This window comes from Trachemys scripta, chromosome 2 (genome assembly GCF_013100865.1).
Source record: "Trachemys scripta elegans isolate TJP31775 chromosome 2, CAS_Tse_1.0, whole genome shotgun sequence".
Taxonomy (NCBI): domain Eukaryota; kingdom Metazoa; phylum Chordata; order Testudines; family Emydidae; genus Trachemys; species Trachemys scripta.
In genome coordinates this window covers 65,233,932-65,260,275 of record NC_048299.1, presented here as the reverse complement: position 1 = coordinate 65,260,275, position 26,344 = coordinate 65,233,932, and the positions used below count along the sequence as shown (strand labels likewise).

The 26,344-nt window shown below is 39.8% G+C and overlaps 1 protein-coding gene across 1 annotated transcript in view; it reads right to left on the bottom strand.

Annotated features, from left to right (window-relative positions):
* The window catches only part of KCNH8 (potassium voltage-gated channel subfamily H member 8), a 343,253-nt gene that overhangs the window by 104,242 nt on the left and 212,667 nt on the right, over positions 1–26,344 (bottom strand). The window contains exons 6-7 of the mRNA XM_034760755.1: positions 10,524–10,681; positions 2,471–2,678 (exon numbers count right to left, since the gene is read on the bottom strand). Coding sequence (XP_034616646.1) covers positions 2,471–2,678; positions 10,524–10,681 — 366 coding nt within the window. The remainder of the gene's footprint in view (positions 1–2,470; positions 2,679–10,523; positions 10,682–26,344) is intronic.

Genomic DNA, 26,344 nt, shown 5'->3' with positions numbered 1-26,344 from the left:
TCTGCTGTGAATGTGTGGCCAATTCAAACACAGTGGGCTTTCTTTGTATTTCTCGGTCTTCTGCTACAGCTTTGTGAGGTTTCTGCACTGCACTTTGTGAGGAGCTCGTTAGCCAACCCCAGTAGCCGTTTTTTACAAACAAATTCATGACAAAGAGGAAGAAAACATGAACAATAGACAAGCATGACAGAGAATCAGACAGGATTTTGGTAGCTTCACGGTAAGCTGGAGAGGTACCGTGATTAGGTGATCCTCTCCCTGACTTTCTCCCTCCAACTTCCTCAGTTAGTTTCAGGTCAGGCATTTTTAACCTTCTCACTAGTTTTCCCATCAGCCATTCCTCTTGCAGCAACTTTTAAAGAAGGGTGGGGGGAGAGACATGCAAGGAGACAAGAAAAGGACCTGATGTTTTAGCTAGAGTCAACTTTTCTGTACACTTAGTCCCTGCTGTTTGTATACTTCCCTCACCAAACATTTTCCTGAGCAGGCATTTGAAAGGGAATGAGTCCTATATCCCTCTATCAGATATGATTATTGTGTCGAGTAGGCAACAGGCCTTTCTTACAAACAACAAAAACACATCTAAAATACTCACACGCTTCTATTCAGCCCTTTTGTATTTTACAGAACAAATAAAACAACAGGGTTTACAAGACCCATCCAATTTTACCATTGTCCTCCCCTCTTTCTATTCACCTAGACAAGAACAAAGGGTTTTATGTAAGGTCAAAGGAAAAGACAACTAGGAAGAAAAAAAACCAAGGAAGTGAAGAAAAGAGGTGACTCATGGTTGGCCAGCAAAGAAAAAGGCAGAAGAAATTCTTCTTTGTTCCTCATTCAGAGTGAAGTTAGAATGACATTGAAAGCTGCAGGGTGATAGTTACTGCCTTAAAGAGTGATGTAGTTGCAGTAATACCCAATAACTACCAAACCCCTTCATACTCACATACAACTGTCAATTAATCTCCCAGTTCATAGATGCAAACCCTTATAACTAGGTAAATATAATCTAGGGTGGGGGGAAGGAAGGAGGAGTTCCCATCCAATACAACTTTAAAAGCTCCAGAAGTCTTGAACATCACTCAGAAGAAACACAGGATAACCAGTTGAGGAAACTGGCCCTTAGGTTTAACCTGAAAAGTACAGACCTTCCTCATTGACATATTCTTCTCCCCATTCCACACCCTTCCCAAACAAACAAGGCCTTTCACTGGAGAATTTTAGAAAAGAAGCCAGTCCAGGGTCTACTGATTACATTGTGAAGCTACTAAGAACTGGAAGCCTCTCCTGGCTTTCCATGGTTTGCAAACCTCCTGAGCTACTGTTTTGGTTTGCAGGATTCAGTGAAGTCGTTTGAATTTCAGACCTTCCACCACCATTTATAATTTAAAATCTTTTCTCACCTCCTCATTCTCCAATTTTTTTGACAAAAAAATCTAACTAAAGGGAAGCCGGTACATGGTATTTATCTTTTCATCAGAATTTTTCTATTGACTCTTCCTCCCTGCTCATTTGTCACAGTCTTTGTTTTTCACTCTTCCTACTCTGTGCTCCAGTTTAATCCTTTTTTAAAAATTGGATATCTTCTCAATTCCAAGTGAAACAGGAACTCAAAAATAATGAAATATGCACCAAACTTGCAAATGCTTGACCTCAAATGGGTCCAAATTTAAGCACAAAGCATTTCCCCAACCCTAGTGATGAAATGGTTAGTTCCTCACATTCTCTCCTGTAACTTTTTGTGTGCTAGTAGAGTTCACATTTTCAGATCAGGAAAGAGAACAGCTTTAAATGACAGAAACTGGGCCAAATTAATCCCTGGTGACTCACTGATTTCAATGTCATTATCATAGGGATGAACATGGACCAATACCTATAAATGTTATTGTCCATATACTGTCTCTCTTTTAATGAATGTTTTAAATACCATCATCAGACACATGATTTGGGCAACAAACCCTTGCCACTGGTTTAATGCGCTTCGAGAAAAATAATAAAGTGCTTAAATAAACATTACTAGAAAAACCAAACAAAATAGATTATTTAAAACATCATACATGGAAAACATATTAAAGTACACACTATGTTTTAAAAAGAAAAGGAGACAGTTAAAAGAATGACAGTCTTGTGTTGGAGGTAGGTAGATAAAAATTTACAATTAGGTAAACCCAAAAGAACTTCGCCTCTTAGGAGCAAATATGCAAAATCTTGTTTTATATATAAATCATGTTCACGTTGTAGGTAAACAAATGTGGGGTTGAGGAATGGACACTTTGGGTCAAATTTCAGTGGGATTACCTATCCCTTAATCATCAGGCAATTAATTTTAAATATTTACATGTATTAAATATGCGCTGGTTGATAAAATATACTATGTCGTGTTAGCTTTTATAGCCTACAGTATTATAAACTTTAACAACAAGAAAGGAAACACTGGGTGATTTATATATGGTAAAAAACAGACTCTTACCTACATCCCAAGTAACGGGATTATTCTCTTCCATCTCTTTTTTTCCAATGACATACCAAATGCATGCCATCCAGTGAGCAAGCAATGCAAACATAGACATAAGAAGTGTGAGGACAATTGTGCTGTGCTGGGAATAACGATCCAGCTTCTGAAGAAGACGTAAAAGACGCAGCAATCGGACAGTCTTTAGGAGGTGGACAAGGGACACCTAGGAAAATAGATGAAGCAAAAGAATTTTCAGCACTGGTGAAATAAACTAGACAAAGTTGTGGTTTAGTGGAAGGAAGTCCTCTTCCCCCCACCCAACTTCTATGAAATTTCCTTGCCACATGCACACACAACTTGGTTACTCAGTGCATGTGTTGAGTTCAAACAGTGGCTAAGCCAGTACATTTTTTTAAAACTGAGTGTGTTTGTATATATATTTTGTTTATTTGACTGCAGCCAAACTGATTTCAAAACACAGATGGCCTCAATCTTTGGCCTTGCTTTGTGTGCAGCACGAGACCTCGGGTTTCACTTAAGTATTGCATTTAGGCAAACCCCTCGACCAAAAAACAAAATGAGCTAAACTAACCAAATTTCACGTGGCTCCAACATGAAGAAACAAACTGCCCCATTTTTGTAATAGTGTTTGATTACTGCTAACGAAGAGCCAAACGGTATGATTAAAAAATACACCCTGGGCCAAAGTCAATAGCATTAGATGTGGGCAGGGCCGGCTCTAGTGTTTTTGCCACCCCAAGCAGGGAGGGGAAACAAACAAAAAAAACCCCGCGATCGCAATCGCGATTAGCGGCAATTCGGCAGCAGCTCTAGCGAGCGCCCCTTCATTCTATGGCAGCAATTTGGCGGGAGGTCCTTTGCTCCCAGAGGGAGTGGCGGTCCCGCAGCCGAATTGCCGCCGAACTGCTGGATGTGCCGCCCCCCTCTTCATTGGCTGCCCAAGGCACCTGCTTGCTATGCTGGTGCCTGGAGCCGGCCCTGCACGTGGGATAAAAATGACTCAGTAACTAAAGCCTGGATAAAAAGGGGATGAGCAGTTTCTCCCAAGGTGGATATTAGATAAAAACATGGCATGTAGTTTATGCATTGGAAGCAAGAGCACGCTACAGATATTTTGCAGGACAGAGACCTGAGAGAACATTACAAGCTCTGATATGTCATTCAAGCACACTATTGTGTTGGGAAAGACAGCAGTGATGGGAGGAGTTATTGCTCCATTGCAAAGGAGAGCTCCATAAGGGATTATGCCTCAGAGAAGGTCCTTGTACTATTTCCACATGATACAGCTTCTTGCTTCAGAGAATGCAATGTGAATTAATCTGATTTTATATTTTTCAATGGATGCAGAAACCAAATAACTTCCAGGAATTGTGAAAATTTGACTCAAGCTTTTAAATCTCCTGCCAAACCCAGAGGATATTCCAGGCCTTCTGCTTACATTTTACATTTCTTATCATTTGTCATCACTATTTACATTTATTTCATGTAGTCATTGGAATATATACATTTTTAAAGACTCATTCTGTGTCTGTCTTGTGTTGGCTGAAAAACACAAATCAAACTGCATATCTCCCGCTAGTACTTCCAGAACATTTGTATATTACAGTAATGTGTTCTATAAAAAACATGAGCAAATCTTTTAATTTTTTTACCATTGTTTTCATATATTAACCCAGTATGAACTGAAGGCTTTTTGGTTCAATCAACAAAAAGTTGACATTCTAAAAGGTTAAATAAAATGGCTCAGTTCACTCAAAAGTAGGCCTAGTTTGGCTGATAAAGTTTGCAACCTGGGCTAAGTTCGGAATGACTAATGAAACCCTAAACCAGCCGTGGGCTTTATTCTGTTCCCAGTTACACCTGTGCAAATCCATTGAAGTCAATGAAGCTATTTAAATTTACACTGGTGTTACTGACAGCAGAATATGGCCCAATAGACTGATGTGGCACCACTATAAAACATTAACAACTAATCCTTGATATTGATTTACACTGAATGCTTCATTATCCCCTGAACTTTTTACCTGTGCCTTCATTGCCCATTATTTTAATTATCCCTCAAGAACTTTCGCTCTTTTTCCCATGCTGCCCCCTATACAGTGGAGGAAAAATCCACAAAACCACTACAGTATCCTCCTTTAAAATCCTTCCTTAAGGACACAGCGCTGCAATCAATAATATCTGACAACAGCTAGGCAGTCTAGCTGCATACTGAGACTGCTGTTTATTATACCAAACAAACATTTCACTGTCCCCATGTCCTCCTCCCTTCCTTGCATTTGCTTGTTTTAGCCATCTCTTGTCATGTGCTAAGGAATCAGGGGGATTACTCATGTTTGTAAAGTTAAGCATGTGAGTAAGTGTTTGTAGGACTGTGGTTGACAGCTGTAAAAATCTTTGGGGCAAGAACAGCCCTTTTTGTTATATGTATGTACAGTGCCTAACACAATAGAACCCTCACCTCTAATTGGGGCCTGTACCATAATTCAAACAAATAATGATAATATAGCTGAGATATAGATGCTTAAATTCAGACATAACCATAACTACAGCATGGCAAAAGTTATGTGAAGATTAAAAAAAATCCCCAGGCATAAGTCATGTTGCTAAAAAAAAAAAAAAAAATGCTGATTTCCATGTTCATTCCTACGTAAATTGTGACTAAATTCTGAACTTTGACCACTTTGTTTTTATAAAAAAAAGAGAACACTACTGGATAATAAACAATAGATGAAACAATACAAAATTTCTTTTTATGATGTCTAGAAAAAAATCATTTTTCTACTTGGGCTAAAAAAACCCACATCTTGAAATTATGTGAAAATAAATTTGCACATGAGCATAATAAATCTTGTATAATTACACTGAATTTTCTCATTAGTTATTCCAAGTTTTTTTCTTCTATTGTGTTCAATCTGTCATTGAAAGATCTCAGATGAAAGCAGGCAGCTTTATTTTCTCTATAATAAATTTAGAAAGACAAAGTGAAGAATCAGCACTCATACTTGTGCCAGGGTAGATTTGCTTTGTCCATAAATACAATGCTAGCTGAATTTCTACATTCAGTTAATCAATTTAGACTAGCTGGGTTAACCTTTTCTATTGCAATGACATAAAGACAAGAGTTTAGCAAAAGGCAGCATAAGCTGAAAGAATAGCAGGCTTCACTGCCTCGAACTACTGAGGAGATTAGGGATGAGAAATGAAGTTGCTAAATTTGATACAAAGTTTGGAAGGAATTCTCTTGACTCTAATCTAATCCTCAGGATGGCCAACAGGAGGTGCCACTGTGGTGAGTCACGCCCTGTCACAGTCACCTCCACTGGGTTAACACTTTAGGGTATGTCTACACTACAGTCCCCATACATCAGCCTCATTTAGACGGAGTCCCTGGCTGTCTCTATCATCTCTTCCTCTCTTCTTCAGGGACTGGCTTCCCTTTTTTTCTTCCTCGATAGCCCATCTTTTGCCTTTTTTTCCTCCCCATTCCCTAGTGCAACAAACCTTTTACTCAACTAGATATCACCACCACTAGCTATTTTGGGTCTTCTCTCATAAGTTCTATCAGGCAACATTTCATCAATAAGTAGCTTCCATCAGATACCCACTCAAGGATAACATACATACTACTGCTACTGCATCCAATCATCTTCTGTATCTACTATGGTCACTTTTTAGTGCTGCCTCAGTAGGCATCATTGTATTCTTTTCCTAGGCCCTATTCCTTAAAAAAAAAAAAAAAAAGAGGGGGGGGGGGGGGGGGGGGGGGGGGGGGGGGAAACCCATACCAAACTTCCATTTACTCTCAGAGAAACTCCACAGTTAATTGCTAGTTGCTCCAACTTTTGCTAGTGACAGGCTTTTAAAACTAGGTCAACTCCTCCCCCTTGTTAAGGGATACCGGCAAACACGGATTCAAGCCAGACATCTAGAACAAATCACTGAAAAAAAAAATATCAAGACTGCACCTCCAGCACTGAACACAAAACCACTACTCTCGTTTTTCAGGCCAAACTCCCACAGAAACTCTGTTAGCTGTTCGTCTTGCACCAGGGATAGTCATTTACCCTAGAACAAATGATGTGCAAAATGAGTGTAGAATACTACTACTGGTGTAATATTCAGATTTCTGATTTGGTAGCACTTAACACCAATTTTGCACAGAGGTAAATAACTATACAAAGTGCAAAGCAGTGGGGCATTTATGCCCTTGGATAAAAACATGGAGGTGTTTGGGGAGACAGTGAGTGCACAAGATTAAAAAGTCCTAGGTTTCTCAAAACTAGAAAGCCCACTGCATAATAGAGAGAATTCAGAGAAGAGCCACAAATATGATTAAGGATCTGAATAGACTGACTTAAATGAGAAGATAAGGCTGGCCAATCCTCTGCCATGATATGCTCCTTTGCTCAACTGAGGTAGTACAAAGGGAGTAAACCTCCCATAACTCCCCTGCTGGGGATATTTCATGTGACCAGATGTCCCGATTTTATAGGGACAGTCCTATATAGGCTTTGTCTTAGATAGGCGCCTATTACCCTCAACCCCCTGTCCAGATTTTTCACACTTGCTATCTGGTCATCTTGGAGATAACCCTACTGATGGCAGCATCCCCAGCCAGCATAGAGTCAACACAGCTAGCTCCTACAACTCCTTTTTTGCAACCCTGATGCAAAGGGTATGTGAATGGTGGGGAGGAGATACTTCCCCAACCACCAGTAAGTGGACAAGTCCTCGGGTCAGGCTCCACAATGCACAAGTCCAATGGAGCTGGGTCAGGATAAGGGTGGAAATGTAAGCTGCACTTGTAAAAAGATGAAACATCTTATTTCATCCCCGGAGCAACTGAGAAGCTGTGACTATGAGTCACAATTACTTCCTGGGGCAACACAGCTATACACCGTCCCTTACTCAGGTCTCAGAGCTATGGGTCACTACCTATCTTATGGAGAATCACTGGGAGGACTATTTCAGCAGCCTACTAAGTTATTAGTTACTGTAATATTGTCCACAGCAACAAATGATAAAAGGAATGATAGGAAGGACAGATCTTAACTAATCAAATTATTATAGCATTTGTATTACTGTGTCGTCTTTAACAGAAAAAAATAATTGTTGGAAAATGGTTCTTCCCCACCGAATTCATTATGATAAAGATCCTCCCCAACCCATGATGCCAACAGTACTAGTTTTAAAAGAAACATGTTATTCAGATTATGTTACAGATTAAAATAGTGATTTGTTCCCTTTTTTTAAAATAATCCTTGAAGAAAAGGCTTTGGAATGGCTCATTCAGAAAGAAGTTGCAATGTAAATTTCTGACTGGAAATAAAATTCATTGACATTCATGTTGGTTGGCACAATTATAATGCATTGAGCTAAACTGGATTGGTAGCTTAATGCACTAGTATGCCTACTGTTTGTAGAAACTGTGATATGAAAACCTGGACCCATTGACTGAGCTGGGATTAAAATTACAGCACCAAACATCAGACTGTCTGTTCTTAATATGCCAGACAGGCTGAGAAGAGAGGTTAGCTAAGGAGAGGGAATTAAAAGAGAATAAAAATGAAGAATGTATTTTATAGAAGAGGATTCCAACAGGGGTCAACCAATTCAGTTTAAATAAAACTTTGCTACATGTGAAAGTCACCATAAATTAAATGAAATTCTTCATTTGTGGCAGATACCATAATGAGGATTATTGACAGATATTTCAATCTGAATTTTGTTTATGAATTAATATGTAAATATTGTATTTTATTATATTACATTTTATTTTTTGTTCATGAAAAGATATGCATTAATTAAATTAAATTTATTTCATGGGCTTGGCTAGTTTTGCTCTCTAACCTATTCTACCCTCAACCTACATGTGTAATTCTCAATACTAACAAGAGATGTGTGTGTCCATTCCTAGGAGGACAAAATCCTAAGAACTACAAAATGCTAAGCATTAAGCACCCAGTCCTCTTATGTGAAAAACCCACAGGAATGGAAAATCTCTGCTAAAATCTTTCCAAAGTTAGATATTGAGTTTCTGCTGAATGCTCCACTCTAAGCATAAGTTTATAACCACATACGAAGTAAAGAGTTTAAATCTGCCACAAGAACTGCAGGCAAATTCTATGGAAACCAGACCCTCTGCTGAGGATATAGCCCTCACCCTGGTCCTGTCCAGCTCTCTTCTCCCCCATGAGCCTCTCCATCTGTACTGAACACACCTTTTCAAAGAAATGGTGGAAGAGGTACTGAGCAGAAATTGATCATCTGAAGAGCATTAACTTCCAAGTGGACTTCTGAAATGATGATGATTTACACAGTTTGCCCTTGGCTACATTGATAAGTAAGGCATTTTCAGCATCTAGTTCAGATGTATCCATTGCTGACCCCAGTTGCCAGCAGTGGTTAATTTTGCTAAAAGTTGGTAAGGCTATAGAGACTTGCAGTTTAGGAAAGAGCTGAATTTCTCATTTAAAAACAAACAGGAAAAAATCTCAGAAAAGACCATTTTTACACTCTCTTTATACATTACAAAGAAGCAAAAAAGGCACAAGCTCAATTTATTTTGTCTTCACATTCTATCTTTAATACTGCTCAAAATTCTTCTTCGTCTGGCTGACATTTTGTCACTTGGGTAAGAGCCCAACTCACTGTTACATTGTCATAGGACACTTTGGCTCTGCTTAGTAATTTCCTACAGGCCAAATTCTGATCCCTTTACTCTGGTTTAGTAACACCTTGCTCCACCAGAAGTCCCACTGAATTCAATAGCACCACTGATGGGCTTCTTGTCAATTTGATGCCTATGGCTGAGCTGTTAAATACATTTCAACAACTGCATTTGATTTATCCCTTTAGTACCTTAGGCCAAAACATTTCACAGTGCTGAAAGAGAAAACAAATTTCAAATAATAGAAATGTAAGATTGGAAAGGACCTCAAGAGGTCATCAAGTCCACCTCCTGTGCTGAGGCAGGACCAAGTAACCATAAGCCATCCCTGACAGGTGTTTGTCCAACCTGTTCTTAAAATCCTCCAGTAATGTGGATTCCAAAACCTCCTCAGGAAGCCTATTCCAGAAAGTTATTCCTAATATTTAACCTAAATCTTCTTTGCTGCAGATTAAGTCCATTACTTCTTGTTCTTCATTCAGTGGACATGGAGAATAATTGATCACTGTTCTCTTTTAACATCCCTTGATATTTGAAAAAACAGTTTTCAGGTCTTTTTTTTCCTCAAGACTAAACATGTGCAGTTTTTTCCCTTTCCTGATAGGTCAGGTTTTCTAAACCTTTTATCGTTTTTATTGCTTTCCTCTCTAGTTTGTCCCCATCTTTCTTAAAGTGTGACCCCAGAACTAGACACAGTACTCCAGCTGAGGCCTCACCAGTGCTGAGTATAGTGGTACAATCACCTCCTGTGTCTTACAGATGACACTACTGGTAATACCCCCAGAATATTAGCCTTTTTTGCAATTGCATCAGATTGTTGACTCTCATTCAATTTATGGTCTATAAACCAAGGCCGGTTTCAGCGCTACTAGTTATTCCCCATTTTTAAGTTGTGCATTTGATTTTTCCTTCCTAACTGAAGTATTTTGCACATGTCTTTACTGAATTTCATCCTGTCAATTTCAGATCAATTCTCTAATTTGTTAAGGTTACTTTGAATTCTAATCCTGTCTGCCAAAGTGCTTGCAACCCCTCTCTGCTTGATGTCCTCTGCAAATTTTATAAGCACACTCTCCACTCCATTATCCAAGTCATTAATGAAAGTATTGAATAATACCAAACCCTGGACTGACCCTTGAGGGACCCTACTAAATATACCCTCCTAGTTTGACAGCCAACAGTTGCTGACTACTCTTTCAACCAATTCTTCCAACTAGTTGTGCACCCCCCTTATAGTAATTTAATCTAGACCACATTTTCCTAGTTTGCTTATGAGAATATAACAATCCCCCCTCCCCACTGAAAAAAAAGCTGATGTGCAAAAATGGCCCCTTGAGATAAACACTGTTAATAGAATGCAAGTGTAGTACTCACCACAGTGACATTAAAAGCATAAAGGAGATCAAAGGGAAGTGCAGCAATTAAATCAATGATGAACCAGGTAGTCACATAGTGGATACAAATAGATCTTGCTTCAAATATAACTTGGCCAGACTTGCTGACATAGGTTGTTCGGAAATTTAAAATAATATCTGCTTGACAAAGAGAAGAAACAGAGTTAGACACAGGTACTTCCTGCTTTAAATGGACTGCAGTGTCAATCAGGACAGTAAGTCTATTTTCCAAATGCTTGGTAAGAAAGACTCAGGGTCATATTTTGAAGTCCTTACTCAGTTTTCCTTTAATCCTTACTACGGCCTGATCCTACAAACACTTATGTACTTTACATCCCTACCTAGTCTCATTGAACCAGTCACAGGAGTAAAGTTACTCATATGTCAGTGTATAAAGGAATGGGCCTAGGGCATTATTTGCATCGATTTCAAAGGGAGCTTTTATTGAATAAAAAAAATAAAGAAAAGCCTCTGAATCCAAACCTAACATTTTTCTTTAATGGATCACATAGTCTCATTGTAATAGCTGTGCCCGTCACTGAGAAAAATGAAGCCACAATGCATGTAATTCAATTACTCTAAAATATTCTTTTATTAATTACAGGGGGGAAACAATTATTTTTAATTAAAAAAAATCTAATTTATTACAACTTTCTGCTATAACTGCCCAACACAGGATTCCAAAAGAAATATCCTCTTCAACAGTAAGCACTTGTTTAAAATAGAAAAGTGCTGAGCCATCTGAAAAGAATTGGCTGGTGGGGTACGTTGGAGAGATATCAGAAGCAATATGAATTATTTGGTGGCTTGTGCATTTTGTGTGTTTCCTTTTCATTGTTTAAGGCTGCATGTCTGTCAACACAGAGATTCTTTTGACATGGCATGCTAAAACACGTTCCATTTCAAATAAGAGTTCAGATCTTGACAGTTCAGTCTCAAATTATTTTCACTTCCCAAAAGACGAGGGCCATATCTTGCCCTTGAGCTATGCACATAGCTCCTACTGATGCCAACGAGAGCTACTGGTATAACTTCTACTGTTCTCAAAGGAGCATTGCCACAGATTTAGGGTATTATTATTTTATTTTTACAGCACCAGAAATGTGCATTGTGCTTTAAGAATTCTGAGGGGCCTCCCACAAAAGAGAACTGTGTGGCCCCAGGTACAAAGGGACAGTAGAGTGGCAGGGCTGGCTTTCTCCCTGTGAAGACAAAGGGATATAGGGTGGCTTATCTCTGTGGCCTGGTAGGCTAGACCTCAGTGGGTTTTCTTGGTTGTTTAGGTTCTGTAGACAATCTCCATATGTCAGTCCACTACGAACAAACTAAATTACACAGGTATGCTCACTTTTATTGTCAAGTCACAAAAACACAAAATACCAGTGGTTAGTATCTCTTGAGTTATCAGGCAATTTTGCTCTGAAATATCGTATTTCCTTTCCCTATATACATGTAGCTTGTATATTGGGTAGGGCAGTTGTGAAACAAAATTGCACCAACCCAATAAACTATATGAAAAAGTTATAAAGATAGGCTGTAAGTATGTCTCGAATTTTATCGTTCATACTTATATACTCAGTACTCTCCCCCCCTCACACCTCATACTCCCCTTTCCCCCAATATTTTAATTTTTATTTTTCTTAGCTCCCATTGGGAGGATTGTTCTGTTGTTGGCTCTCTTGTTTTATAGGGAGCTTTCAGGAATTAAACACTTTTCCTCCACCGCATGCACATGGAGCATCATGTGCTTGTAATTCCTAATTCTTTATAAACTGTTTATCTCTGCCTTTTTAATTCAGTCCATCACAGATGTATGCAACATCCGGCATGCTTGAGCAAACAAAGAGAAAAACTCCTCTCAGATGTCAAAGTTGAAGTGTAGATTTCCAATGCTCAATGCATAAAGCAACATTACTAGCAAAGCTATAAAAGACTACCAGGTGAGCTTTACCCCAACAGGTATTTATCTGTGGGCTTTCATATAACATGGACAACAGAAAAGTAAAACTGGACAGTTAAAAGTTTTTCTTCCGTGCTTTGATTTATTTCAAAGCTCTGCAATTAGAAAATCAAGAACGATTATATCTGACTGCTGAGGAATTAGTAGGTAGATCTGCTTTTCACTAACGTGAGCGCCAAAAGGAAAACAATTAAACATTTATATTAGCTTAAAGGTTTCTTCTTTAAATACATCAAAACAATTAGAAATCTGTGCAGAGGCAAAATAATTAAGCATTTATGTGGTGTTAGAGGTTTCTATTTAAATACATCAAAATAGGTAGCAGGGAAATATTTGAGCCAAACAGCTACTAACCACAGTATTAAAACCTATAATTTAAGGGGGACTGATATAGGTTGTACCTCTCTGGTATCCCCTGTGGGGGATGTGTGTAGAGGGCACTCTCTTGCCTTGGACATTCTTCTCTGGATGGCATCATGATTGTTGTCTAGTTTCTAGACTTGGGGTACAGCTCTCCAGCTGTACCTGTTAGGGAGAGGAGACTGGGGTTGGGTCAAAGTAGTCCAAAAGAAAAAGGTAAAATACTTCCACAGCCTACAAAAAAGCCTGGGCCTCCATGGTCTCATACAGGATAAAGGCCAATAGACCTTGAGAGAAAGGTCTGGGCTCCTTATCCCTTGTGTGTACAAACCGTAAGAGTTTTGACAGAGTTTTAATATCTTTGCTGAGCCAAAATGGGTAAAAAAATGGCAGGGGATTATTCTAACCTAAACAAATTTCATATAAGAAGTGTTGATGAAAGCAAGCACAAAACAAAGAGTATGTATTGAGTTTGTGTAGTTAGATGATTTTCTAGGGTTTTTATGAGGTTACAAATTAGAATAGCAAGGGATTTACTATTCTTGAAATGGTAAGAAATTCCTATCCGACACTATCTTGACTGCACATTTTAATAGGACAATGACAATTGATCATGCTCTTTCTAGACATTTTAGAGAGACTCACAAGTACTTTATTTGATTAAAAAGACAGTATTTTAGCCTTTGAACTTTGAGGGAATTTTCTCATACAGCCAAACAATCACCAAGGAATCTAAAGATCAGACCTGGAACCATGAGAAATCATACCATAACTCCAATACTGACTGTATCCTAAGCAACCTTTAGGATGTAAAGTTTGTGATTCCTGCTACCCTCCTCCGCTGTGTCATTTCGTCCCATCCTATTTTCTCCCTCTTTCTGATTTGTCTCTGTGTATCTTCTGTTTAATTGCTTCCAAGCTTGGCCAGCATTGGAAGTGACATAGTCCTATAATGGAGAAAGACAAGTTGGGTGAGGTAATATCTTTTATTAGACCAACTTCTTTTGGCAGGAGGGACAAGCTTTCAAGCTTCACAGAACTTTTCCTCAGGTCAAACTCTGTGAAGCTCGAAAGCTTGTCCCTTCCACCAAAAAAATTTGGTCCAATAAAAAGTATTACCGCACCCACCTTGTCTCTCTCATCTCCTGGAACCAATAGTGTGCTACAACAACACTGCAAACATATTTCCATAATGTTATTGCTATAACCAGCACAACAGGTTGAGACAGTGTAAGTAGCTTTGTTCAAGTATGAAGGAGAAACAGAGGAGGAAGCCACAACATACTAGCTAGATGGTATCCTACACCAGGGAAAAGAGTCATGGTCCAAAGGCAGAGGCCTATTTGTGACTGACCTATGCCTGAAGTATGAGAAGGAGAGGTTGCTCACCTTGTACAATAACTGGAGTTCTTCCACATGTTTGTCCCTATGGATACTTCATTTCAGGTGCACATAAGCCCCATGCACCTCTGATCGGAAATTTTTGGTAGCAGTCCAGACATGCACTGTAGCTATCCTCGTGTGCCATAATAAGAGCATATAAGGTGTGACAGACCCAGACGAGTGGGGTACAGGAGTCTGGTAGAGGGCAAGTATACTGGTCACTGGATGAGTAGTTTTCTGTTCCCTGAGTGACCAGAGCAGGGGCTGCACTAGAGTAATCAGGAATCTGCTAGAACCAGTTAAGGCAGGCAGGCTAATTAGGACACCTGGAGCCAAGTAAGAAGAAACTGCTAGAATCAATTAAGGCATGGTTAATCAGGGCACTTGGTTTTAAAAGGAGCTCGCTTCAGTTTGTGGTGTGAGTGTGAGGAGCTGGGAGCAAGAGGTGCAAGGAGCTGAGAGTGAGAGGGTGTGCTGCTGGAGGACTGAGGAGCACAAGTGTTATTAGACACCAGGAGGAAGGTCCTGTGGTGAGAATAAGGAAGGTGTTTGGAGGAGGCCATGGGGAAGTAGCCCAGGGAGTTGTAGCTGTCATGCAGCTGTTACAGGAGGCACTATAGACAGCTGCAGTCCACAGGGCCCTGGGTTGGAACCCGGAGTAGAGGGCAAGCCTGGGTTCCCCCCAACCTCCCAGTTGACCTGGACTGTGGGTTCTTCCAGAGGGGAAGGTCTCTGGGCTGTTCCCCAACCCACATGGTGAATCTTTGAGGCAAGAAAATCCACCAATAAGCGCAGGACCCACCAAGATAGAGGAGGAACTTTGTCACAAAGGGAATGTTGGATAAGGTGTTCTCGGTTCCTTCTCTACTGCAATGTCTCCTCAAGGCAGACTCCAAAGCAGAGGGGAAGAAGGGAAGATACAGAAGCACTCTTGGCAATAAACATCTCAAAGAACTCCAATTACTGTACAAGTTAAGTAACCTCTCTGAGTAATTTCTTTATGGGTTCTCCACTTCAGGTGACTCCCAAGCAGTACCCTCTTAGAAACTTGATCTAAGATTGTTTGAAAAACAGCTGTTCCAAAGGCAGCTTCTGTCCTGGAGGTGTGAACTAGAGCATAATGCTGTGAGAAAATGTGAGCCAAAGCCCACATGGCACCTCTACAGATTTCTGTTATTGGAACATTCCTCAACAGAGCTACTGATGTAGACTGTGATCTGGTACAAGGGGCCCATAACTCTACAAGGGGGCTTGGAATTTAGCAGCCTCATAACAAGACAGAACACAGCCAGAGACCCATTGCAGAGTTTTCGGGGAGATGTAGGCGCTCCTTTAATTCTGTCGGCAAAGGAAACAATCAATCAGAGAGAAGCCCTAGATAGAAAGCCAAAGCTCTCCTGGTGTCTAAGATATGAAGAACAGCTTGCTCCCTTGACTGGTGAGGCTTAAGGTAAATGACTGGGAGTTCAATTTCCTGATTATTATGGAAATCTGAGATTACGTTAGGGGGGAAATAAGGATGTAGTCTAAGAGATACCTTTCCCTATAAAAGACAGTACTGGGGGACTCGGTCTTTAAATTATGTTAATGGCTCGAAAGGAAGTTTCATTAGGGAGCTGAAGACAAGGTGTAGGTCCTCCCTGACATGTGGGAAGAGATTTGTTAATCCGTTAATGAATCAAGACATAGCAGCGTGAGCAAGTACTAAAAATCCTTGTACTGCAGGGGTTGAAGGACAGTCCAGAGCTCTTCAGAGCAAAGAGGTAGTCCAAAATATGTGATACTCTGCTGTGTGTACCAGTTGGTGGAATCTCTTCCATTTCTGTAGATATGATTTTCTAGTAGGTGACTTCCTGCTATTCAGTAATACTTCCGGCACTTCACTTAAACAGTACATTCTATTCCTGCCAGCCCTCTAGGAGCCAAGCCTTGAGACGCAGAGCAACAAGGTTGAGATAAAAGACCTTCCCCAAGTCTTGGGTCAGAAGGTCAAGTATTAGTAGTAGCCAAAGTGAGGGGTGAGATGAGAGGCAAACTAGATAAAGGAATCAAACTTGTCTCAGCCAGGCTGGTGTTATTAGGACGACTCTGACTTTGTCTTGTGTGATTTTGGTAATGGTTTTGAGCCATCTGAGTCAGATAGGCATATAGAAGTTTTTCTCAACCAAAGAATAAGGAAGGTGTCTCCTAACAAATGAAGATCAGATCTGCCCTCAAACAGAACCGCTGTCATTTTCTGTTGGTGATGGTGGTGAAGAGGTTCACATCCGGATAATCTCACTAAGAAATACCTTCTTCAGTGTTGAGTTGTTGTACTCCCACTTTGTAATCCTGGCAGAAGTGTCTGCTTAGGTTATTAGCTATCATCTTCTGAAATCCTGGTAGGTATGTGGCCGAGGTGAGGATTTAATAGGATATTCCCAAAGGGTGCGATCTAGTAGACAAGCTCCCCATCCTATCAGGGATACATCTGTGACTATGATCACAGTGAAGGGAGTTGGTGTGAATGGAACTCCTGAACACACTTCATCTAGGTTTGCCCACCAGTTGAGTGATTCCAAAATCTTTGGTGGAATGGACACTGTTTTGTCCAGATTGTGTCTATTGGGAGTGTAGACAGTTCTCAATCACACCTGGAAGCAACGGTGATGGTGTGTGCACCCCACACTGGCCTGGCAAGAGCTGAGTGGGGCCAGATGGGTCCAAGCTACTAGTTAGACTGCAAGCCAGGGAGCTAATAGAGGAGGAATGGCCTCACCTGGGCAGGAACAGGCAGGGCCTGTAGAAAGTCCGGTAGCTGGCTACAGAGTAGAGGGCAGCAACTAGGGCCGGCGAGTCACTCCCTGGAAAGGAGGAGGAGTGTTTGAGGCTGCAGGAAGGCAAGCTGCACAGGTCCTTGAAAAGAGGGAGTGGAGAAGCTGGTGAACCTGGGGGGAGCCAGTTAGAGAGGAAAAAGCCCAAGGAAACAGCAGCAAGGTCAAAAGAAGTACAGAGCTAGGCTGCATGTTATAGGGTCCCTGGGCTGGAACCCAGTGTAGAGGGTGGACCTGGGTTCCTCTACCAACCACTGGGCAATTGCTCAGGGCACTGGAGATGCCAGCTGGACACCTCATCCAGAAAGACTGATTTCTCCAGAAGGAAAGGGACTTAGTGACGTGGCTGGAGGGCCGAACCAGAAGCAGCAGCAAAGTGAGAGAGGCCACATACAAGGAGAAGACGGGTGAAGGCCTGCTGGGGAGCATGCAGATAAGAGATTGAGCAACCAGCAGGAGCAACCAGCAGGAGGCACCACAAGTGAAGAGGGACTCCATCCCAGCAACCAATATATAAACAGGAGTGCAGTGCCCCAAAGGCACAGGCCTCCAGAAGTTCCAGGAATGTTATTGCTGAAGTTTGTGGTCTCATCTGAACTTGGGAAATTAGGTTTGTTTACAGTAACAAATCTGTCTTCTGGTAAGCAAGCCCTGAACATCAGGGTAGCTCATATAAAATCTATTTTCTGAATGGGTGACAATGGGCTTTTTTCCCATTGAGTTGTAAGTCTATCCTGTTGAATAGATTTAAGGGCTTCAATACTGCACAGTGAATTTCTTCGTAAGATTCACCTTTGAGAAACCAGTCATCTAGGTATGGAAAGATGATTACTTTGAAATGGTGAAGCTGTGCTGCTACTACTGCCATGACCTTGTGAAGACCCTAGGAGAGGTGAAAAGTCCAGAGGGGAGGACTTGATATTGAAAATGGCCCTGACCAACTATAAACCATACGAAAGCATCTGTGGGCTGGATGGATTGCAATATGAAAATATGCATCTTGGAGGTAGAGAGCTGCAAACCAGTCCCCTGGATCTAAAGATGGTGTGATTGCTGCAAGTGTAACCATCCTGAATTTTTGGCTATGTCTACACAATGCCAGTGTGTAGAGTACAGACACTGCAGTTGTTTCTATACACCACAGTGAAAGGCAGGCTGTGTCCACACTTGTCACTGCAGTGTGTAGCTACATGCAGCAGTGAAAGGCTCTAGAAGCAGAGAAAATATAATAATAATAATTATAATAATTAATGGAGATATCCCATCTCCTAGAACTGGAAGGGACCTTGAAAGGTCATCGAGTCCAGCCCCCTGCCTTCACTAGCAGGACCAAGTACTGATTTTTGCCCCAGATCCCCAAGTGGCCCCCTCAAGGATTGAACTCACAACCCTGGGTTTGAAGTCACAAATAAAAGCCACTCCTTGCCACCAAAGCCTTGTTCTGTGGCAAGAAAAGTCTACAAAAATGGGGAGGAAGCAGGATGCTGCATTGCTAACAATAGCCGTGGAGATATAGGAGGCACTGCTTGGGTATGTAGAAAGCCATGAGAGTATATATACACTGGGAGTTCAGGTGTGTAGGGCACTCTACTCTACTTACCTAAGCTATGCCTCACTATCTACACCGATATTTATACCTATCGATACAGATCCATGCAGTGTCTGTATTCTACACGCAGTCATAAGTGGCTTTTGGAAGTTTCCCGAGAGACTATTGCAAGCCAGCAGACTCATCGATCATTGCTACAAACCCGATCTAAGGACATTGCAATCATTTGTCATGTATTTGATCTTTTAAACATTCCATAACTCTCTTCTTTTCTTTTCTTTTTTTTAATTTATTATTAATAACATCTTTAGTTAGAAGCAACAGAGAGTCCTGTGGCACCTTTAAGACTAACAGATGTACTGGAGCATACGCTGACGAAAGCATATGCTCCAATACATCTGTTAGTCTTAAAGGTGCCACAGGACTCTCTGTTGCTTTTTACAGATCCAGACTAACACGGCTACCCCTCTGAATCTTTAGTTAGTTTACTGATTGGCTGACAGCATGATATTTGGGTAAGATCTGAGATACATATCGACCTTGGGGCAAGTGTCTGATCCTTTGGGATTGGTAGAACCTCATGTATGGTTAATTGGGTTTTCAATAACCTCTCATCATATAAGACCAGTTTGTCTGAATGGGAACCAAGGTCTGGAAAGCTTAAAGGAGACTGCATTTTGTTAAACACTGTGGTGCTACAGAATCTCTTTTGTTATTGGTTTGGTGAATCTAATTATAGACTAAAATACCTGTTTTGGGGGTGTGCCTGTCCTGTTTCTTGCAGTCTGTCCTGAGTGTGGTATTTTTAGCATGGTCCATTCTAGGCATCGGTCACAATTACATCACTCCAAAGAGTGTCACTTTAAAACAGAATTTTTCAGAGCAGCATCACAGCTTGTGTTATATCGAGGAGATACTGACTCTTGTGAAATATCCTGGGCCTATTTTTTCTCCACTCACACCACTGAAAATTAGGAGAACTCCAGTGGAGATTACACTGATGTAAGATTGGAATCAGTGAAAGAACAATCTATCCCCAAGTATTCAAAATACAGGTCCCAGCATGGAGCTCCAAACATACCTATGTTAAATTATTCACCCCTTTGCCAAGTGCTTTTGCTGATTTTATATTATAAATATTTCTCTGTCTTCCCTCTTCATTCATGTTTTTAATCATGTACCTCAATAACATTTCTCTCTTTGAAAAATGATCCTTGCTTCTAACTGATTTCTCCTTCACTCTAATCAAATCATGTGGTTTCAGACAAAATGCTTTTCCATTCAATATATTACTGCCTCATGGACATTTAAAAAAAAATCAATTAATCAATCAATCAGTATTTGTGTTGGAGAAAACAAGGGGAAACAGTTGATACAGCACTTTTCTGATTACCTCAGAACTTGATGCATTACAGTAGCAGTTCATTCCAGTGCATAGCTGCTATGTAAGATGGCACCATTAACTATCTCAGCCTTTACCTGAACAGATTATCTCTCAAAAGAATAAAGCAGCTTGTCATCTGTGTTTCTTTTAAAAGCTCAGCTGTACATGTTGTGGGATTTAGTCTATTGAAATGTCACCTCTTGTACCCAGAACACCATTTTAGAATTGAATTGCCGCCCTATGGCATCAAAGGCTGTTCTGTACAGTGTTTTTATGGGAGAAGTAGTGAATATATTTAAATTTATTTATTGCCTTAAATTTTTGAAGAAACATCAGCATAAGTATTTTATATGTATTTTAATCTGTTCTTTAAAAAATTTTAAAAATAAAATTAGGAAACAAAATGCAATACTATATTATGATAACATTTAGGTTGCAAAACTAAGCACACAACCAGAAAATGCTTTAAATTTGAAGTACATTGCACAACATTAGCTCTGTACCCTCAGGCATACAGTATTTAATTTTTTGATCATTTGTAATCTAAGAAACATTTTTATGTCAGGTTGTAAAAAATGTTTTCTATTACTATGCACTATTTGAACACTCTGATGTGCTCACATAAAGACATTATAATTCATATATAAAAAAGAGCAGCTAGGGTTGCAATTCCAATCTTAAATTTGACATTCTGCAATCCCTGACTCCATCTGACTGTACATTTGTAGGCTCAGATTCTAAACGGGCTCCCATTCTTACACTGAACCCCACTGAAATAAATGAGGTTCCACCAGGACACAGGTGCCTGCCCTCAAAAAGCCGATTGGAGAAGCCTTAGTGTAGTTTTTTGCATTTAATTAAAAACGACATACAGCAATAAATTCATGTTTAAGCAATATCAATAATTTACAAAGACAGAGATATCTGGTAAATCCAGTCCATAGTTCTCCACTCAGTAATATTATTCAAGAAATTAGCAATTGGGACACTTAGGTTTAAACAATGATTCAGTTAGTAATATTGTCATTGTCAATGCGAGTGCAAGTCAATATTTGTTGCCCGAGATAACATAGCAAGTATGCACATTTCTTTAAATGAGAAATAGGTCAATGACACTACAAGGAACTGTGAGAACATGCATTTGTAAAATAATCCTCACTTTCTAAACAAATTTTGAAATGCTACAATTAAAATGTGTTCTTATTTCTTTTGGTAACATAGGACTATGCAGGACCTCCTTGCTCCTCAAGTCAAGTCCCCTGCTATCCCAGCCAACTGCCTTATATAATCCCTTCCATAAATGTATAAAGCTCCATCTTAAAACTAGTCAGATTGTTTGCCCTCAACTACTGAAGGCTGTTTTGTAAGGTTATTCATTTATTTATTTTACACATTTAGAAAAACTTTTGCCAATCTTTGTAGATAAAGTTGATATTGTTGGGTTAAGATGTTTCCATTCCTTTTTCTGCTCAGCTACCCGACTCCCTGTTCTCCTCAGTGCAGCTGCCAGTAGAAAGAAACTAAGGCTGTGGCAGAGCATGATCAGCAGAAGGATTCAGAGGGGAAAAAGTAGGTTCCAGGGGAGCAGAGGAAGCACTAGACTCCAAAGCCCCACGCGGGAAGTAGAATCAAGGGGTGGTGGAGAAAGCTGTAGGGCAAGAGGGGAAAAGGATCCAAGGGATGAGACAGAGTGGACAAAGATACAAGATCTGGAGAGGGCAGAAGGACTCAGGAGTTGGGGACAGCCAGGAAGAAAAGGTAAAAAGGGGAAAGGGAACACAGACTGATGGACACAAGACCAGTGGAAAGGGGAAAGAGACGAGAGGTGCATTTTGTAGAGGGGAGTGGGAAAGAAGAGAATCTCAATTCATCCCTTTCTTTAAAGTTAGAATAAGATTTCTTTATTCCATAAGGCTATTGTTGAGATGTGCTGCTCAGATACTATGGTGATGATGGCCACAAAAGGCTTTCTGTGGAGTGAGGTGTAAAAATGTGTTTAAAAAGCACCACCTAATACTAATACACTGTGTCACAAGGATGTCAATTTTATAATTGTTTCTGCTCAATTCTACTGTTTGATTTGCCTATAAATATACATAGTTCCTTTGTGAATGTCTATTATTGCAGCATATTCTTTCCATTAAGAAGTTTCTGATGAAAAGCCATCTAAGCCCTGAAACACATTCACAATATGCACATTTTCCTATTTTCCTACCTCCATTTGACTTTTCCTCTCAGTGAGGTGATCCAAGTAAATGTCAAACTTTTCTTCTCCACGAGTTCTTCCCTTTACATTTCTTGAACTGTCATTGTGTGTGTGTGTGTGTGTGTGTGTGTCATTATTTGGATACGTTCACTTTCACAAAAGATTAATTAGCTTAATTTTTCAACCTTTGGACAATTGGATATTTAGTGGGTCTCATTGCCATTTGCATCTTCTTTGCATAAATTCACATAAGGGATGATTCTGACATAACCTCCAAGAATTATACTGTAAATACTAATAATAATTTTACTTTTCAGCTCATCATTGATTTTATTTGTGTGTTTGGGTTTTTTTGAAGTTTTTCAAGAGGAAGTTGGAATTATCATCATAACACTTAAGGTTTGATTTCTGACTAGATTTCAAACTAGCATTATTGGTGTGGGTACAGTTTTGTGTTTGCTTTGAAGTGCAGGCACAAAAAAGTGCAGATGCAATATCTGTAGGGACAACTTGTAGCTTAAAAAAAAAATAGAAACCATTATTGAAAATAAAGCAGTTAATGATGAGGACCTGAAACCAGCATGGTTTTCTGCAGTTCTGTTCTGATCACAAATATCATCCTGTCTCCATGCATATCTGGACCTTGGTGGGTGCTATTCACATTAATTTCCTATGCTGTGGCAAGCCAAGTAATGACTAATCAGTGGAGAAGATTTGGTGAGAGAGAGAGTTGTTTGCTTTCATATGTAAACCAGTTTCCCAATGTGAATCACAATTTCAATTCTGGTTATGAATTTTTACAAAATACCCAGTGTAGAAACATGCCAGCATTTCTCCAGTCTGTTGGATAGGAGACCTGAAATATGACAAAACTGCTCATCCTCACTTGGCTCAAACACCTCCGGTGAGCAGGTACTGAAGTAAAAATTATTTGCTCACTCACTGCACATAAGTAGCTGACAGACAGCGAAAGACTTAACTGAAGAGGAGTTAGGTGCTTGGCCTAAATTTCCCTGGAGTTGCCAGGACACCAAATGCTTACAATTTTGCATGCAGCATCCCTCATACAAGATCTCAGACATGGCAGTTTCCTTTAGCACTTCACCCTCTTTTGCTAGTTTCTTCAAACCAGATTAGGGCAACAGGTACAGATTTTCTTTTTAACTGACTAGGAAAAGATGATGAAGGGGAAGCATCAGATGTGAAAAAGAGGAGATATACTAGCAACAGCATCTTCTTGCACCAAACTTGGTATATAGAAATTCAAAGTGAGTTGGGTGATGGAGGTCCAGCTTTCATTTTGACAGCTTTCTGAACTTTTGGGGGGGGGTCTAGAACATCTTCATCTGGGCAACTTTTTTTTACAGCCTAACTACCATGTTATTGATTTTTTGGGAATGCTGACGTGGAAACAGGAACTACTCAAGGAACAAACATTTTTTGTAAAATTTTATCAACAAGAGACATTTTCCTCAGAGACTTCATTATTTCTAGGAATTACATAGTCACCTCACGTTCCAGAACCTTACTGATATGGTTGCTCGGGGAAATGAAAGATTAAGCATTTTGACTCTTTAAATAAACGTTTTCCTCCTGATTAAAATCCAGAGCAGGTAGACTGGGGACTAAGTTGGTGCTAATAAGGGAGAGAGTCAGGCATTAAAGCTGAATGATACAACATCTTTATCAAAGTGTGAGCTGATCAAATATAAAGTCAGTGGGAGCAATGCAAGACTTCTGGACTTTCCAGAAGTGGTAATAATTTTTTTATTATTACTGCCAAAAATGCTGACAGGCTAGAAATTTGTGTCCCAAATGTACCAATTGCACTGGCATTTAAAAATTATAGTTAGATATATATTCTATAAAAGGAAGGACATGAGTTTTACAGTAGATTTGCAGCTACAAAACAGTTAAGGACATGTAATTATTTAGCAAATTAAATAGCATATTTGTAAGCATATTTTAAAAAACATTTCTTGGGCAAAACACTGAACCATCATCATCGAAGCATAGCTACACTGCTTCAAGACTAAACCTTCAGTCTGTGCATCCAGGGTGCCCAAACAGTATTGGGTGGGCCTGATTGAGACTATAATCCCCTAGGGAAGACCTGTCTTTTCTCATATATTTTTGCAGTGCTGAGAACAGTACTGGAGCTCAGTAAATAATGAATAATAATTCTAGTGGTAGATCTAAAAGATTTTATTTCTAAAAAGCTGTAGACAAACTTTGACAGTGATACAGTTTTATATCCCTTGGGAGACTTCTCTCTGGGGAATCAGTGTAAATTGGATCAATAGCATTGTAAATCAAGTTCAAGTTCCATAAATCATGCCATATGCTCAGAAAAGCAGAACAGGATAAATAAATAATAGCTCTGTTATGAACAATGCCCAGAAAAAAATAACTGAAACTAAAGAAACAGCAGTAGGAGCAAACAATAGACTTTTAAGGTTCATAAATATGTCCATTCACCACACTCTGTACAAAGACATCTGAAATGCCAGCATAAGTTCTAAAATGTTTCTGTTTTAAGGTGGGCTTCTCTCTATGGCTTTGTCTTCACTAGGAAAAAAAGGTGCATGTTTAACTCAAGTTACATAACATGAGGTTAAAAAAAAATCTCACACAAGATAGCTGGTCACGGTAAACCTGAGACTCCCTTATAGTCTAGCTCACATGAAAACTACAAAGGCAAATTGCTCCTCACTGGGATGTGGTAACAGAGGAGTAGGAAGTTCCTTCTTCAGCATGGTCAAGATCAGACATCAGTAGCTTTGTAACTATATCTACTGTGGATGTCTCCTGCCTCCGCTGTTTAACTGTGTTCTGTGACCATTTCCTCTTCCTCATAATATGCAATTTCAGCTTTCTTTGAAATTCAGCATAATGCTGCATAATGTCCCTTTTAATGAATGTTAACGACATTCAGCTTCTCAAGCTAGGCATGCTTTCTAGGAAAGCTAGGTATCTTCCCTCATCATCCACATACAGCTTTCTGTTCTCCATTACCTGTACCCAAAGTTCGCTGTTGTAGTTGCTCAGGTTTTTGTGCTTTATGTTTCTTTTTCAGTTTTTCAGTTCAAACTCATTCCACTGAAATTTGCATTCTAATATTTCCCTTTTTATGTTCTGTAGGGATTTTTGGTTTTCCCAATAAATATAGATTAAGTAGTTATTTTAAACTGTTTCATGCCCATTCTTCTGATCTGGAGTTAGGCTGGATATCATTAGTGCCATAGATCTTCATCTCCCATGGCACGGCTGAGAAAATGTACATGGCATTCATCTGTCTTTCTGACAATCAATGATGCAAAATAAAATTATTTGAAATAACCTATTTATTTTGGGCATGCCAATTTATCAGCAAAATTAAGGGCTAGATTCTGATACCATCATTCCAGTGTAAGTAGCACATTTATTGAGTTTACTTGTGGAGCAATTGTGATGCTGGCCAGCCAGATGACAGCTTATGCCCAAGTTTCCAGGCCTCACTTGGATTCTGACAAATACATAGGTGAGCCAGACTAATCCCAGCTGTGTGTTGGTATTGTTAAAATAGACAGTGTAGTTGTAGCCACGTCAGTCTGAGGATATTAGAGACACAAGGTGGGTGAGGCAATATCTTTTATAAAGCTATCATATTACTGTCTCTCTCTATGGTTAAAATAAGTCTGAGTTATAAAAGTGCATTTAGTATTCAGATTTGAATGATTGTAAATTGCTGCATGCATTAATCTCACTTATGACATCTGTATCCCATATTGTAAGGTAACAGTTGAGCATTTGACTTGTAAGCCTCTGTAATTAACACCAAAACAGGACAGAAATATTAACTAATGTAAAATATTAGTCTCCTACTAATGGTGGTGTTATTTCCTGCCCAACAGAGAAGACCCATCAGTACCAGATGACCTATTGTGCAACATCAGAGGACAAAAGACTTTGTAGATTGCTCTTCACCCCCATGAAGAGAAGATGTACAAGTGAATTCCTCCCTTCCATTGAAATAGAAGCTCAGAGAAGAGGAAAAGGGAATAAAAATCCCTGAGGAGGAGAAACTATATTTCTGTGCTGCTTGGGTTCTTGAGGGCAAGATTTTGTAGGCATAAGAAAGAGATTCCCAGTGGTTAGCCCAGGTTT